This window comes from Hemiscyllium ocellatum, chromosome 12 (assembly GCF_020745735.1).
Source record: "Hemiscyllium ocellatum isolate sHemOce1 chromosome 12, sHemOce1.pat.X.cur, whole genome shotgun sequence".
NCBI lineage: Eukaryota > Metazoa > Chordata > Chondrichthyes > Orectolobiformes > Hemiscylliidae > Hemiscyllium > Hemiscyllium ocellatum.
In genome coordinates, this window is record NC_083412.1 from 96370716 (window position 1) to 96387363 (window position 16648).

The window sequence follows — 16648 nt, forward strand, 5'->3', positions numbered from 1 at the left end:
ACTGATAAATCAAATTCAGTCACAACCATTTTTGTGGTCTTTCCAACCAAGGATGCTGGATTAAATCGATGAATTGGGTGAAAGCATTGATACATTTTGCATAGTTCATCTGGAAGAATGTAGATACATTCTCCATTTCTCCTACAATCCATGTGTATTAATTAGAACCCTGTTCATTAACTTACTTAAGGAGGCCACACAACCCCTTGGAAATGGGGGAGAGGGCCCATGCGGTCTGGGTGAACAGTCACTGACACGGGATGACAATCCCGTATTTGAGAAATTACAAATTTCAGGAAACATTAATGGACTTGGAGCTGATTCCCTCGAACAGAGAAGTTTGATGGCTGACTTGACAAAGTTTATGAAAAGGATTGAAAGGATAGGGCCATTGACAATAGGAGCAAGGGTATGCCTGGCACAGTGGCTAACACTGCTACCTCACAGTGCCAAAGGCATGGGTTCGATTCCAGCCTTGGGTGACTGTCTGTGTGAAGTTGACACGTTCTCCCTGTGTGTTGTGTGGGTTTCTGCCAGGTACTCCAGTTTCCTCCCATACTTCAAAGATGTGCATGTTAGGTAGTTTGATTAGGCTTAAAAGTTTCCCCATAGTGTCCAGGGATGTGGTTTAGCAATGGTAATTGTGGGGTTATGGAGACTGGGTGGGATACTCTTCAGAGGGTCACTCATTCTTGATGGGCTGAATGACCTCTTCCTTCACTCTAGGGTATCTATGAAGAGTAGGGCCTTCGAGCCTGCTCCACCATTCAATATGGTTATGGCTCATCATCCTACTCAGTCCCTCATTCCTGCTTTCTCCCCCATATCCTTTAGCCTTCTTGAAAAAAGCATTCAATGTTTTGGTCTCAATGCTTTCTGTGGCAGAGAATTCCACAGGGTCCCCACTCTCTGGGTGAAGACATTTCTCCTCATCCCAGTGCCTACGGCGTATCCTTAAATTGTCACCCCTGGCTTTAGACGCACTGGCCATTGGGAACATTCTTTTTGCATTCGCCCTGTCCAGCCCTGTTAGGATCATGTAAGTTTCTCAGAGATCCACCCTTCAATCCTCTAGACTCCACTAAATATGATCCTAATGGATCCCTAGTCACTCTTCGTATGTCAGTCCTGCTGGCTAATGAGGTAGAGAAAATTTTTCCAAATATGGGGAATCTGCAACTAGATCAGGCACTAATAAGACAGTCATTAACAAGTTCAATAAGAAATTCAGGAGAAACGACTTTAATTGTTACAATATGAAATTTTCGACCACAATGAGTAATTGCCGAGACTAATATTGATATATTGAAGGATAACTAGAGAAGCGGTGATGAGTGATAAATGATTAGAAGGAATTGCTGATAGAGTGTGATGAACAACAATGTGGAGTTGGCTCATGAAATCCTGCAGAGAGCAGTTGGGTCGATTGCCTGTTTCTTTGTGCTATAGGTTCAGTGTATGCACTATGAAAATGCTTTCATCATGGCAAGATCGAACCCATTCAACCTTTCTTTAGATGTACTCACAATGTGGAAATTGAAGGAAAATATGTTCAACCTTTTTGTCAGTCCTGAGGCCCGTAGACCACAAGAAACAGGAACAGCCTAGTCCTCTCTGCCTCTGGATCTTGCTCCACCATTTAGTGGGATCATGGCTGATTAAAGAACGATGCACTGAGGGAATTATTGGAGACGCCGAATACGATACCATTCCTGTAAATTTCTTTTGCAACTTCTCCTGTCTCTCTGGATCCTTTTATAACCTGCTCACAGTACTCCAAGTACAATCTACCCCATGCTCTAACTTGCTTTTCAATTCTAACCCTTGAGAAGCAAACCCTTATGCTCGCTTTGCCTGTCTATTGGGATTAGAGTGGTCTGGAAAAGCACAGCAGGTCAGGCAGCATCCGAGGAGCAGGAAAATCGACGTTTCAGACAGGAGCCCTTCATCAGGAATTCTGTCCAAAACGTCGATTTTCCTGTTCCTCAGCTGTGCTTTTCCAGCACCGCTCTAATCCTGACTCTAATCTCCAGCATCTGCAGTCCTCACTTTCCCTTTGTCTGTTGGGATTGTCATCCCGTGTCAGTGACTGTTCACCCAGACCACATGGGCCCTCTCCCCCATTATGGATCTCAATTTCCAAGGGGGTACGTGGCCTTCTTAAGTAAGCTAGTGAACAAGGTTCTCATCAGTTAAGAAGTCAAACTGAAGCTCCACTTACCTACTTCAGCTGAAATTTGAAAAGGTGCTCTGGATTAAAAACAAAAATCTTGTGCTGGGTTGAGACTGAGCATTCCAGGAAGTGAAGATCTCTGGTGAATATTTGGGGTTGAGATTCCAATGACTGATTTTAGGAATGCAAAGGTCATGGTTTCGATTAAAGATGGTGCCGCTTCCCATCACCTGCCACCTCTTCCAGTGGTTTCCAGCCGCAGGAAAGAGAGGTATATATCCGGGAATCTCAGTGGCTAACCATGCAGACAATTCAAATTCATTTTGCAGTGATTCTTTGGCTACAGTTTTTCCGTTACTTGTCCATGGGATGTGGATATCACTGGCTGGGCACAGCATTTATTGCCTCTTTGAGGAGATGGTGGTGAGCTGCCTTCTTGAACCGCTGCAGTCCGTGTGCTCTGGGTTGACCCACAATGCCCTTAGGGAGGAAATTCTATGATGAAGACCCAGCGACACTGAAGGAATGGCGATATATTTTCAAGCCAGGATGGTGAGTGTCTTGGAGAGGAACTTGAGTGGGGTGGTGCTCTCATACATCTGCTGTCCTTGTCTTCCTAACTGCAAGATGTGGGTTTAGAAGATGCTGTTGAAGCAGCCTTGATTCATTTCTTCAGCCCATCTTGTAGATGGTACACAATGCAACTAATGAGCATCAGTGGTGGAGGGAGTGGATGTTAATGAATGTGGTTACGTTATCAGAGGCTGAATGACCTCTCTCACCTATACCTATGTCCTGTGGTCGTGGAGGTGATTCAAGGTGTTTTGAGGTCTGATTTTTGAACCCTAGATTGAAAAGAGAAACATGATAGAGCAGCCCGTGAAGAGAAAGATTGAAGAATCTGTACATTTCCCACAGGTGACAGGGAAGAGCTAAGTTATAGGCAACAGAAGATAGACAATGGGGAAAGTGGGAGAATCGACGTTTCGGGAAACCCTTCATCAGGAAGGGCTTATGCCCAAAATGTCGATTCTCCTGCTCCTCAGATGCTGCCTGACCTGCTACGCTTTTCCAGCACCACACTCTCAACTCTGATCTCCAGTATTTGCAGTCCTCACTTTCTCCCAATGGAGAACATTTCAATCCCAATGGAGAAAGTGGTTCATGAATGTGATGGTGCAGGCTGATGGAATTAAAGTGTCATCATGGTCCCTCTTTACAAATGCAGCAGGTTTGGAACATACTGCACACCAACTCTAAGACCAGAGAAAGTACTTGGAGATCAACCAACCCTGATTGTCTCCCTGTCGAGAAAATGTGTCGATTAAAATGTTCTCTTACTGACTACATCTTAGATAAGCTCATCCTTCCTTGTCCTTCTCTTGGCTCCTTTGAGATGCTCATTAAAATGTTCTTTGGCTGATCGTATATCTAATTTTCTAATATCTCCTGATCTGATTGTCCTTAATGACACTCCAGTGAAGCAAACTTTGAATGTTTTGTCTTGCTGGAGGTGCCACATCAATGTAAGTTGTCGATTAAATGAAGAAACCAAAGAACTTGCCTTCATTGGCCAGAATATTGAGTATAGGAGTTGGGAGGTCATGTTACAGCTGTACAGGGCATTGGCAAAGCCACTTTTGGAATATTGTGGACAATTCCAGTCACCCTCCTTTAGGAAGGATGTTGTTAAATTTGAGAGGGTGCAGAAAAGATTTACAAGGATGTTGCCAGGACAGGAGGGTTTGAGCTATAGGGAGAGGCTGAGATGGGTAGGGCCTTTTTCCTTGGAGTATCAAAGGCTGAGGGGTAACCTTATAGAGGTTTATAAAATCGTGAGGGGCATGGCTACAGTAAATAGACAAAGTCTTTTCCCTGGGGTGGGGGAGTCCAAAACTAGAGGCCATACGTTTAAAGTGAGAGGGGAAAGATATAAAAGAGACCTAAGGGGCAACTTTTTCACACAGAGGGTGGTACGTGTATGGAATGAGCTGCCAGAGGAAGTGGTGGCGGCCGGTACAATTACAGCATTTAAAAGGCATCAGGATGGGTATTTGCTTAGGAAGGGTTTAGAGGGATATGGGCCAAGTGCTGGCTAATGGGACTCGATTACTTTAGGATGTCTAATTGGCATGGACGAGTTGGACTGAAGGGTCTGTTTCTGTATGATACCGTGACTCTATGACTCCGTGATTGAGGATGCTGGAAATCTGAAACAAAGGCAAATTGCTGGAGAAACTCAGCAGGTATGGCAGCATCTGTGGGAAGAAACCAGGGTTCATGTTTTGGGTCCAGTGACACTTCTTCAGAACTTGTTTCCCTTGATGCCAGAAAGGAAAAGAAAATTGGAATTTTCTTATGGAATGGTCAAATGAGCCAGAGGATGAAATGGAACTTGAGCAGGGTAGCTCTGAGCCAGCATGAGGTAGCACTGATGGAGAAAGAGAGGCTGAAGTCAAGATTAGAGTGGTGAAGGGCTTTTGCCCAAAATGGCGATTTTCCTGCTCCTCTGATGTTGCCTGACCTGCTGTGCTTTTCCAGCATCACTCTAGTCTTGACTCTGATCTCCAGCATCTGCAGTCCTCACTTTTTTCAAAGGAGAAAGAGAGGTGAAGAGTGTGTGTACGGTGATGCATGGCACTGAGTGTGGATCTAAGGATGTGGCCGTTCTGAAGTAAGATCACTGGACCTGAAACATTAACTCAGCTTTCTCTCTGCAGATGCTGCTAAACCTGATGAGTTTTTCCAGCAATTCCAGTGTTTGTTTAAGTTGATGTAAGCTGTTGTTGATTAATTCGATGAGGTAAGAGCTTCACTGGAATACGGACTCTTGTCTCTTCCTCGCTCTTCTGGAATCAAAATCAAACAAATAACTTCTTAGTTTATGTTCCAGTTGGTTCAGTGGGCCAAATGGTCTGAACCTGCTCCCATTTCTTGTGACCTTGTGAGAGCGTTTGGTGGATGTGGATCTGGACACTTCCAGTGAATGGATCTGCCACACTTTGCAATCTTAGCTGGAAACAGTGAAAGCAGCGAGAGCTACCTTCTCCTTACAGAGCTCAGCTCCAGGTCATAAAAATACATTGCCGTCAACTGCAGCTCATCACCTTACTATCTCGTTGCTATTGTCAGCCGTGTTGAGGAAATTAATTCACGAGAGGATATCAGTGGCTTTTGAAAGATTAAATTTGAGATGAAAGAATGAAGCTGTTGAAATATAAGAAAAAAGTGCAGCGGGGCACAGTTGACAACTGATTGTGAGGAAGGACCTTTACTTGGACATTGCCAAGTGAACGATGAACAAAGGATAAAAAATTGAAGGTGACAGTTATTGGAACTGTGTAAGACTCCAGTACATTGAGTTTACAAATCTAGTTTTAATATTTGAAAAGCCAAGCAATAGGTTAAATGGGAGTTAAATATTAATTATCGCTTTTCAGTTTCAAATATTTATTTAACATGATGAAGTCTCTGTTAAAGAAATTGGTGTTTTTAATGTGGCGACAAAATTATTTAACACGTTATTTAGGCACAACATGCGAACATCTCAATTTTTAACTCTTGAATACTTCTGGCCAACCCTATAAACCTCACTCCTTACCCCTCACTCACTCCATCCCCCTCACCCTTGCCATCCCCTCACTCACCCCATGTCCTCGTCCTCCCCATGCCCCTCACCCCCCTCAGAGCCCTCACCCTCCCTGGAGCCCTCACCTTCCCCATCCCCTTCACCCTCCCCCGCCCCCTCACCCACCTCATCTCCTCCCCTCCCCCTCCCTCTCACTCTCAATATCCCCCCACCGTTCCTTTTCCCTCACCCTCCCAATAGCCCTCACCTTCCCCACCCCGTCACCCTCCCCATCTCCCTCACCTTCCCCATCCCCCAACCCTCCCCATCCCTCTCACCCTCCCCCTCCCCATCACCCTCAATGTCCCCTCACCGTTCCTTTACCGTCACCCTCCCCATATCCTTCACCCTTCCTATCTCCCATGCCCTCCGTATTCTCACACTCCCCCATCCCCTCACCCTACTCAATTTGCCTACCCTCCTAATACCCTCACCCACCCAACACCCTCAGCCTCCCCATCCTCCCAACTCTTCTCATTCTGCCCACTCTCCCAATCCCCCCATCCTCCCCATTCCCCTCACACATCCCATCCCCCTCACACTCCCATCCCCCTCACCCAACCTATACCCCTCATCCTCTCCATCCACTCAACCACACCATCTCCCCCACCCTCCCCACCCTGCTTACCCTCCCCATCCCTTCAGCTACCCCATCGATCTTGCCCTCTCTAATGTACTCACCCACATCATACCCCTCACCCTCCCCATCTTCATCACTTACTCAATATCCCTCACTCTCCCATCCCCCTCACCCACCCTGTACCCCTCACTCACCCCACACCCATTATTGAACCCATGTCCTTCACTCAGTCCATATCTCTCACCCAAGTCTTAGCCTTCTCCCACCCTCTGGCCCTTGACTGTCCCGTTGACATTTAATCTTACAAGGGCAAATAAGAATGGACAAGTCTTTGATGATTCTACCACTCCCCACACATTCACATATTAATTATTCACCTTCACATACCCCTCCACTGTTGAATATCCCTTGACCATTTCAAAAAAATCAAGTCCTATCTGCCCCAATATCTTCTGTCCATCCATGCTCACCACAATCAGAGCCAATCTGGTTTTTCCCTTTGTCTTATGAGCCCGACCTGGATAAGGGATTGACCCAGTGGCCCTTTGTGCATGGATTACTGACACCCCCAGGCCATCATGTATGATACCAATGACCAGAGCTCAGTCTGTACATCATTAACATGTTCCCTCCTGGTGACTGAAAGCGTTGAGCTAATAATATGCCTCTTGTTTCTCCCAGTTAGTGCCCAATGTCTCAGGGAAGAGTGCAGCTGAATTGAGAAAATGAAAAGGGTTGGGTGGAAAAGATGTAATTTCTGTCAGATGTAACATAATTTAAGACCATTTATAACAAAGGAGTACGAAGGGGTGATCATACTTTATGTAATATGTTCTATTTTGATCTCTGTGTCGAAGAAAGGATCAACTTTTTTTTTAATTAGATTAGACTTACAGTGTGGAAACAGGCCCTTCGGCCCAACAAGTCCACACCGACCCGCCGAAGCGCAACCCACCCATACCCCTACATTTACCCCTTACCTAACACTACGGGCAATTTAGCATGGCCAATTCACCTGACCCGCACATCTTTGGACTGTGGGAGGAAACCGGAGCACCCGGAGGAAACCCACGCTGACACGGGGAGAACGTGCAAACTCCACACAGTCAGTCGCCTGAGTCGGGAATTGAACCCGGGTCTCAGGCGCTGTGAGGCAGCAGTGCTAACCACTGTGCCACCGTGCTGCCCCTAACTTGTCTTGGAGTGAGATTGTTTCAATGGACTGATTCCTGCGATGAGAGGTTTATTCTATGATAAGAGATTGAACACAATAGATCATTATACTCAGGGATGTAGGAGCATGGGGGGGGGAGGGTGAGCTAAAACATTCTCAGATGGCTTGACAGGCACAATCCCAAGAGGTCATTTCTCACCAACAACCACCAAACTTTGGCTGAAGAGTCTGAATCGAGAGTGTGGTGCTGGAAAAACACAGTAGGTCAGGTAACATCTGAGGAGCAGGAGAATTGATATTTCAGACATAAGCCCTTCATCAGACTTATGCCCGAAACGTCAGTTCTCCTGCTCCTCGGATGCTGCCTGACCTGCTGTGCGTTTGCAGCATGACACTCTCGACTCTAATCTCCAGCATCTGCAGTCCTCACTTTCTCCTGAAGAGTCTGAAGTCAAGAATCAGAGTCTGGGCATAAGAGTTTTTGTGCAAGGGTTTCTTCTCAAATCACTCAGAGGACTGTGAATCTTTGAAATTCTCTAGCCCAGAGGATACTCAGTTGCTGAGTAAATCTCTGACTGAGGACCGCACACATCAATCTAGGAGAACTTGGGGTGGCATGGTGGCTCAATGGTTAGCACTGCTGCCTCACAGCACCAGGGACCTGGGTTTGATTCGTCCCTTGGGTGACTATCTGTGTGGAGTTTGCACATTCTCCCCGTGTCTGCGTGGGTTTCCTCCGGTTGCTCTGGTTTCTTCCCACAATCCAAAAATGTGCAGGTCAGGTGGATTGGCCATGCTAAATTGCCCGTAGTGTCCAAGAATATGCAGGTTAAGTGGGTTAGCCATGGGAGTTACAGAGATGTAGTCAGGCTGTGGGTCTCGCGGGCTGCTCTTCAAAGGGTCAGTGTGGACTTGATAGGTCAAATGGCCTGCTTCCACACTGTCAATAAAATATATAGGAGTAGAGCAACGAGTCTCCTGAGACTGCTCCACCATTGAGTAGAATCATGGCAGATCTCATCTCTGCATCAGCTCCACCCTCCCACCCACTGGAGAACGGAAATAACAGAATTGAGGTTAAAAAGCTCAGTTAAGATTGTATGGTTAAGAACAGGCTGCAGTGTGAGTGTCTACTGATATTCCCATTCCTCCTGGTCTTTAAGCTGTAAAGAGACAGCCTCCCTGGGCTGCATTTACTGTCAGTTGAAGCATTGGTTTTATTCCCTCTACAAGCTCTACTTTATATGCAGCGTTGAACACTGACTTCCACCCTATGACTCGTTTCCCCAATCTCGATTAAGTCAGCGTGTGAAAATCTGTCTTAAAATTACCCAAATAGATTTTCCAAAGCTCTTGCACATGATGACGAGATGGCACTTACCCGAATGAACTGCTTAACCCACACTGAGTTCAATTCAAAGTGGCTCGCGGTCGCAAATTTATTTGAAGAAGCACAGAGTGTTTATCCATTCCAGATGAATTGAGTAGGTGGAATAGAATGTAAATACCTAATGAATGGTTTGATGCTGTTCTACTGCTGTGCTGTTACACACAATGTGACCTCGGATGTTCTTTTATTTTCGTACATTCTGTAACTTTCCCAGCTCCCCGCCTCAATAATCTGCAGTGGGGCTTTTGTAGGTAAATTCTACTTCACATGTGTCTCCAGCCTTCTTAGCTGAAAATGTGTTGCTGGAAAAGCGCAGCAGGTCAGGCAGCATCCAAAGAGCAGGAGAATCGACGTTACCACGAGCCCTTCCTCAGTCAAATGACTGAGGAAGGGCTCATGCTCGAAACGTCGATTGTCCTGCTCTTTGGATGCTGCCTGACCTGCTGCGCTTTTCCAGCAACACATTTTCAGCTCTGATCTCCAGCATCTGCAGTCCTCACTTTCTCCTCTCCAGCCTTCATAGAGAGGATCACAGTACGTGAGGTGACCAATCAGCCCATCATTTCTGTGGTATCCCACTGCTTGAACACTTCATCCCTCCACTCTTTATATTTTCAATATTCTTTCACAGGAAATAGTCATCCACCCTTAATAGCCCCTTGAGAGGAATGTATCTTATGTCTTCTGCTGCTTTTAAATGTTGGTCCACCCTTGGAATTTTCGGAGAGGATTAGATTCAATTGAATTGAATTGATTTGAATTGAATTGAATTGAATTGAATTGAATTGAATTGAATTGAATTGAATTGGGTTGAATTGGATTGAATTAGTTTAATTGTCACATGGACTCAAATGAGTGCAGTGAAAAGTTTAGTCACCGCACTACAGCGCTGTCTTAGGTACAAAGGGTGCAGATACTTCAGATCAAATTCTTAGGAAGTAAAGACAATATTAATAAACAATAAAGTAAAGAAATAAGTAGTCCAGCATGATAGGTCACAGGAATAAGATAGAAAAATAAAGAAGTTGGAAGTTCAGAATATCATTCTTTCCAATCCAGTCGATGCCAGCAACTAGCATCAAGAGAGATCTCCACTACCACGTTGCTGCCTGCTACTGACCCACCAACGCATGGCTTGCCCTCACTTTCGGTTCCATTATCAGGCAGGTCAGGGTGGGGTGGGGAAGTGATCATTGGCAGATTCAATCACCACATCACCCAAACTTGCCTTTACCAGATATCGATATCCAGACACCAGTCTGCCTCACCGATTTTACCTGGTTTGGAATGTCGTGTTAATCTGGGTGTAAAATAAATGGTCCAGGTGCTATCATTCAAAAGAAGTGGTGGATTTTCTTCAGTTCCCTGCACTAGAATTCATCCTTCAACCACTATCAGTAAAACTAGATTATTTGGCCATTATCACACTTTGTCTGTGTGAGCTTACTGTGTAGAAATTGGCTGCACCATTTCCTGACTTTGTTTCAATACATAATATATTTTATATTGGAGATGGGAAAGGTGCTGTACAAGTGAATGATCTTCCCTTATTGAGTTGAGAGGTGAAAGAGTTACATTCTTGAGGAAAGAGGGGAGAGGACTTGGGTGGTGGGGTGGGGACCGGTGTGTGTGGTGCAGTGTGGACAGTCAGTGGTGTGATGACCACCAGAACTGTCACCTTGATAACGGCTGGGTAAGTTACTCTTGTAGTGGTTATTGCTAAGTCTGTAACTTACTCTGCACTCCCTCAGTGCTGACCGTGTGACAGTGTGGCACTCCCTCAGTACTGACCCTTTGACAGTACGTCACTCCCTCAGTACTGACCCTCTGACAGTGCAGCACTCCCTCAGTACTGACCATCTGACAGTGTGGCACTCCCTCAGTACTGACCCTCTGTGCGGCACTCCCTCAGTACTGACCCTCTGACAGTGCAGTACTCCCTCAGTACTGACCCTCTGACAGTGCAGCATTCCCTCAGTACTGACCCTCTGACAGTGCAGAACTCCCTCAGTACTGACCCTTTGACAGCGCAGAACTCCCTCAGTACTGACCATCTGACAGTGCAGCACAGTCATGACAGGTTGAATGGCCTCCTCCTCAGTTACAGTCATTGTCTGATTCTCCAATGCTTGAAGCTTCTGTGCCCAGGGTGGTGATGAGGCTGAGAAACTGTCTGACCCTGAGGAACAGCGTGGGATGTCCTGGGACTAAAGCAGGAAAGGGGATTTGTTTCAGTGAGACCAAGGGAGATCAAGGGAGATGTTTTTGGAGTGACACATGAGCAAGGAAAACACTGCACAAGCAACGGCCTGAAGATGTAGACAGGGCCCGAGAGTCAGTGCAAAGTGATGGTACCGGCTCGATGGGCCAAATGGCCTATCCATGAGCTAAACCAGCACAATCCTTAGTGAAAATGGATTTAAATTTTGGCACTCAGTGGTTATTCAGCAAGTTTAAAACCACCCTATTGCTACAGGGGAACACAGAGGATCTTGTACCTGTGAAATTCGAGTCTGACATTGTGGGGATTCGGGAGAATGGAGGAATGTGGGTGTTGCAAAGTAGCAGCAAATGTTCTTCAAATACAATTTATGGCAGTCATTTTGTGAGAATCAGTCTGCTTTTAATTTGATGTTCTCAAGGCCAATTATGCGCAGTTGGATGGGAGGAATTTGCAGGTAGAGTCTTCAACAGGTAAGAAAGTGTTCATGTACTCACTGTCAGAGCCGAATCATCCAGCAAGTGGGGTGAATGGAGCGAGGTCACTGTGCAGAGCTCTGCCTCTTGCTTTGAATGCATTTACGAGTGATTTTCTCAGACATTGGTGTTGATGGGGCCTGACGAAGACAGAGTTTAGAATTGTCTCAAGTCTGATATTTCTGTTTCAACTTGCTGCACTGAGGAGTCTTGAAAGAAGAACATGTCATGGGCAGCACACCGGCGCAGCACCAGGGTCCCAGGTTCGATTCCAGCCTTGGGTGACTGACTGTGTGGAGTTTGCACATTCTCCCCGTGTCTGCGTGGGTTTCCTCCGAGTGCTCCGGCTTCCTCCCACTGTCACAAAGATGTGCAGGCCAGGTGAATTGGCCATGGGAAATTGCCTGCAGTGTTTGGTGCGTTAGAAGGAAGTGGGTTGCTCTTTGGAGGGTCTGTGTTGACTTGTTGGGCTGAAGGGCCTGTTTCCACACAGTAGGGAATCTAATCTGTGTTATTAACTGTTTCTCTCTCCCCAGATGCTGCCAGATCTGCTGAGTTTCTCCAGCAATCTCCATGTTTGTTTCCTTTCTCTGCTGATGTAGCACAGTGTGTAGCACAGTGACAGATTCTTAGTTCTATCTTACCTTATCCAACTTCATATGATCCCCTAAGTGATTTGTACACAATCACATTGTTGTATGGAGTGTAGATATTGTTGGAATGCAGGAAATATGGCATCCCAATTGTGAACAGCAAGCACCCACAAACAGCAGTGCTCTTTTGATCAGGCAATCTGTTATTTTAGTAACATTACATGAAGCCACCAGGGAGAGTGTCTGCACTGTTGGATCTTGTCAACTGAAATGGCATTAGTTTCAATGTGTCTTCTGAAGGAAGGTATCTTACAGAATGCGATGCTCCCTCCAATTCAGCACAGCAATGCAGCACTCTTTCAGTATTCCCCCACTGACAGTGTGGAACTCCATCAGTACTGACCCTCTGACAGTGCATCACTCCCTCAGCACTGACCTTCCGACAGTGGATGGTCCCTCAGCACTGACCCTCTGACAGTGCGGCACTCCCTCAGCACTCACCCTCTGACAGTGCGGCACTCTCTCAGCATTAACCCTCTCACAATGTGGAACTCCTTCAGTACTGACCCTCTGACAGTGCAGCACTCCCTCAATACTGACCCTCCGACAGTGTGGCGCTCCCTCAGCACTGACCCTCTCACAGTGCAGCACCCCCTCAGTACTGACCCTCTTACAGTGCAGCACTCCCTCAGCACTGACCTCCTGACAATGCAGTACTCCTTCAGCACTGAACCTCCGACAGAGCTCTCCCTCAGTAATGACGCTCCGACAGTGCGGCACCCTCTCTGTGCTGACCCTTAACAGTGAAGCACTTTCTCTGTACTGAGCCTTTGATAGTGCAGCTCTCCCTCAGTACTGACCCTCTGACAGTGCAGCAATCCCTCAGTACTGACCCTCTGACAGTGTGGCATCCCCTCTGTGCTGACCCTTTAACAGTGCAACACTTCTTCTGTACTGACCATCTGACAGTGCAGCTCTCCCTCAGTACTGACCCTCTGACAGTGCAGCACTCCCTCAGGACTGACCCGCTGATGTTGCAGCATTCCCTCAGAATTGCTCCCCTATCATTGCAGTGGTCCCCATGGAAGTAACACTGTTTGTTACGCATTCCCACCTGCCTTGAACTGAATGGTCACAGTTGTGAACTTAGACGTCAACAACACAGAAACCATTCTGTGCTGTCTGTGCCTGTGAAGAACATCCACCTTTATTTTCTAATCCCGTTTTCCCACAGTTGGCCCATATCCTTGTGTGCCTTGGCATTCCAAGACCACATTGAAATCCTTCTGCAATGTGATGAGGGTTTCTGCTTCTCCCACCCTGACAGGCTGCGAGTTCCAGATTCCCACCAGCCTCTGGGTGAAAACATGTTGCACAACTATTTCAGTGAATGGTTAAGAATTTGGTGTGGGATTGGAGTCACATGTAGATCCAGACTGTATAGAGGTACTCAATGTCTACCCGCGTATTGATGGTACTCAATGTCTACCCGTGTGTTGATGTTAATGAACCAGTACTTTTTATGACAGTCACACAACCTCATGGTCACAATTATAGAGTCGAGCTTTCTATTCCCAATGTGCTGGCTTCGAATTCCTAAACCTCCTGCTCAGATTTGAATTAGATGATTGATTTGGGCAATTGTTTCAATATCGTAAACACAGCACATTGTTCTCAAAACAGATACGAGACAGTATCTGGTGATCATTCAAGGTCTCGTGAACTTGATGCCCTGGCCAATATTACCCCGCGCTCCTGAACCAGTACTCCCAAGAAACAGACAAACTAATTGTTTGTTTCATTAGGAATGTCCTGGCCAAGAGGTTATGTTACAGGTCTGGAGGTGAAGAGTTCAGATCCCAATACAACCCATTGTGAAATTAGATTCAATTAATCTGGTAATTTGGGAATTGTGACCTGAAAACAGACTCATGGGTCTCCTGCAGGGTCTGGAATCTGGAGTCCCTACTTGGTCTGGACACGCACATGGTTCCATTCATTCTCTCCCCTTGCTCACTCTGAATACTCTTTGGAAGGGGGTAGTTCATGCTGCTTTCCCACTGTGACCCACATACTGAGAATGTAAGCAGCCACTGTGTGACCAGGGTGAAAGCTGCTACAATTCTTCATTGCAAAACTCTTGGGCAGAGCAGACAAAGTTTCTTCCCTCTTTCTGCTACTATCCCACCAGAATATCACTGAAAAATGTGCGACCTGACACACACTGTAAAAGCTGCACACCCTTCCCAGCCTCCAACTTCTGCTTATTTTCTCAGTGATTAATTTTTAGAAATACTGTATGCAGTTACAAAGCATTTACAGCTCTGAGTGAGGCCATTTGACCTAGGATATCCATCAAGGCATACCTTCATTTCACCTTTCTTTCCTTTCTCTCTCTGGTGTGTATTTAACTCTCTTCTATCCATCTCAGCCACTGCCTGTGGGAGTGTGCTCCACACCCTCACCACTCTCTGGAGAAAGAGGTTTCTCTAGAATTCTTGATTGGTTCGATCCTATTGAATCTGCCTGTTCAGAGATGTTATTGTGCACGTATGGAGCAGGTGGGACTTGAACGCAGGTCTCCTCGCTCAAATGTCGGGACACCACAGTGGCTCTTACAAGTTGGATTTATTACATTCTGAGATAGTGGGTTATTGAGTCATAGAGCAGTACTGCATGGAAACAGACCCTTCGGTCCAACCTGTCAATGCCAACTAAATATCCTAAATGTATCTCGTCTCATTTGCCAACATTTGGCCCACATCTATCCCACCACTTCCTATCCATATTAGTGACTTTGTGAGTCTTTTTAAAAATATTTTCCAATCAACCTGTTGAGGAATGTTATGAGACACCTGTGGATCAGGTGAGACTTGAACCTGAGTATCCTGTCTCAAAGGTAGGAACACTATCGCTGCACAACAAGAGCCCATGCCTGTTGGATTTATCAATGTTTTGAGGGTGTTAGTTGGCTCAGTTGTCCGGATGACTGGTTTGTAATGTAAATGTTCAATACCCGCACTATTGACGTTATAGCGATGAACCTGCTCTCTCCTCCCATTGCACCACCAGTTGTGTATCTGTCTGTCTCTCGAATGAGAGAGTATGATGGCTTTTATTTTTACCATTTCAGTTGTTTTAATCAACCTATCCAGAGATGTTGTTAAATACCTCTGGAGTAGGTGGGATTTGAACCAGTGACTGGCTTATATTGATTGCACCTGGTCTGGTCTCACCCACAAGTTAAAACATCTCTGCATCTGAATCCATTCAATCTTATATTCCTTTACCAGGTCGCCCTCCAGCCTTTTTTTGAATTTAGAGAAAAGAAACATTGCCTGTTTGATTGCCTCTGATAAGAGTGTAACCATTTAGTTCTGGTATAATTCTGGTCAGTCTTTGATGTACCCTTTTCAATTCCTTCAAAGACATTTTTACAGTATGTGGAAAAACTATACATATTGAGAACAAACCAAGGTGTTAAATGAATGTACGGAATTTCAGAATAAAAGGAAGGCCTGTATTGGGTAATTAAATTCCCTCCCTTTGTCTTCCAGGATCACGCCTTCGGCAGGAAGATTCCCCACCCCGGATTGTGGAACATCCGTCCGATCTGATCGTGTCCAAGGGAGAGCCTGCCACTCTGAACTGTAAGGCTGAGGGCAGACCCAGCCCCACCATCGAGTGGTACAAGGACGGGGAGCGGGTGGAGACGGACAAGGATGATCCTCGCTCTCACCGTATGCTGCTGCCCAGCGGCTCCTTGTTCTTCCTGCGTATTGTCCACGGCCGGAGGAGCAAACCCGATGAGGGCAGCTACGTCTGTGTGGCCAGGAACTACCTGGGGGAGGCCGTCAGTCACAACGCCTCGCTGGAGGTGGCCTGTGAGTACATTCCCTTTGAACCTTCTTTTGCTGTGCTGTTGGCAGATGGTGCTGCTCCTTATTTTCCTTCATTGGGATTCTCAATGGACATTCTATTCTGTTGTTATCGCCAATCAGGTTGCCTCAAAGGGAGTCAAGTGTGTTTGGCTAAAGCATTGTTGGCTTATCAATGGGTCACAGCTTCATGAAGTCTAAGACGGTGATGGGGATTGAGGATTTTGTGGTTGATGATGGCTTCTGGATCCTTTTGGTTAATGGGATGGAAGTCTTTTTCCACTGGGTTTACTGTGCATTTATATTCTCCCCTGAATGTCTTGGAGAATATATTCTCGGGAGAGTGTCGATATTGTGGTGTCCCTCTGTGTGAGTCAATATTTCCAGGCTACTCAGGGAGTGTGACTGTATTTGATGGATCTCTCTGAGGGTGACTGTTTTTGATAGAGAGTGGGACTTTTTATACAGTCTCTGTAACTGTCTTCAAATTTACAACGAATATGATGTTTTTATGGGGAATGTGACTGTATTTACA

The 16648-nt window shown here is 46.0% G+C and overlaps 1 protein-coding gene across 8 annotated transcripts in view; it reads left to right on the plus strand.

The window, feature by feature from the left end:
• The window catches only part of robo2 (roundabout, axon guidance receptor, homolog 2 (Drosophila)), an 895654-nt gene that overhangs the window by 325124 nt on the left and 553882 nt on the right, over positions 1–16648 (plus strand). For all 8 annotated transcript variants that reach the window (XM_060833859.1, XM_060833864.1, XM_060833863.1 and 5 more), the window contains exon 2: positions 15793–16119. In XM_060833859.1, the coding sequence (XP_060689842.1) occupies positions 15793–16119 (327 nt within the window). The remainder of the gene's footprint in view (positions 1–15792; positions 16120–16648) is intronic.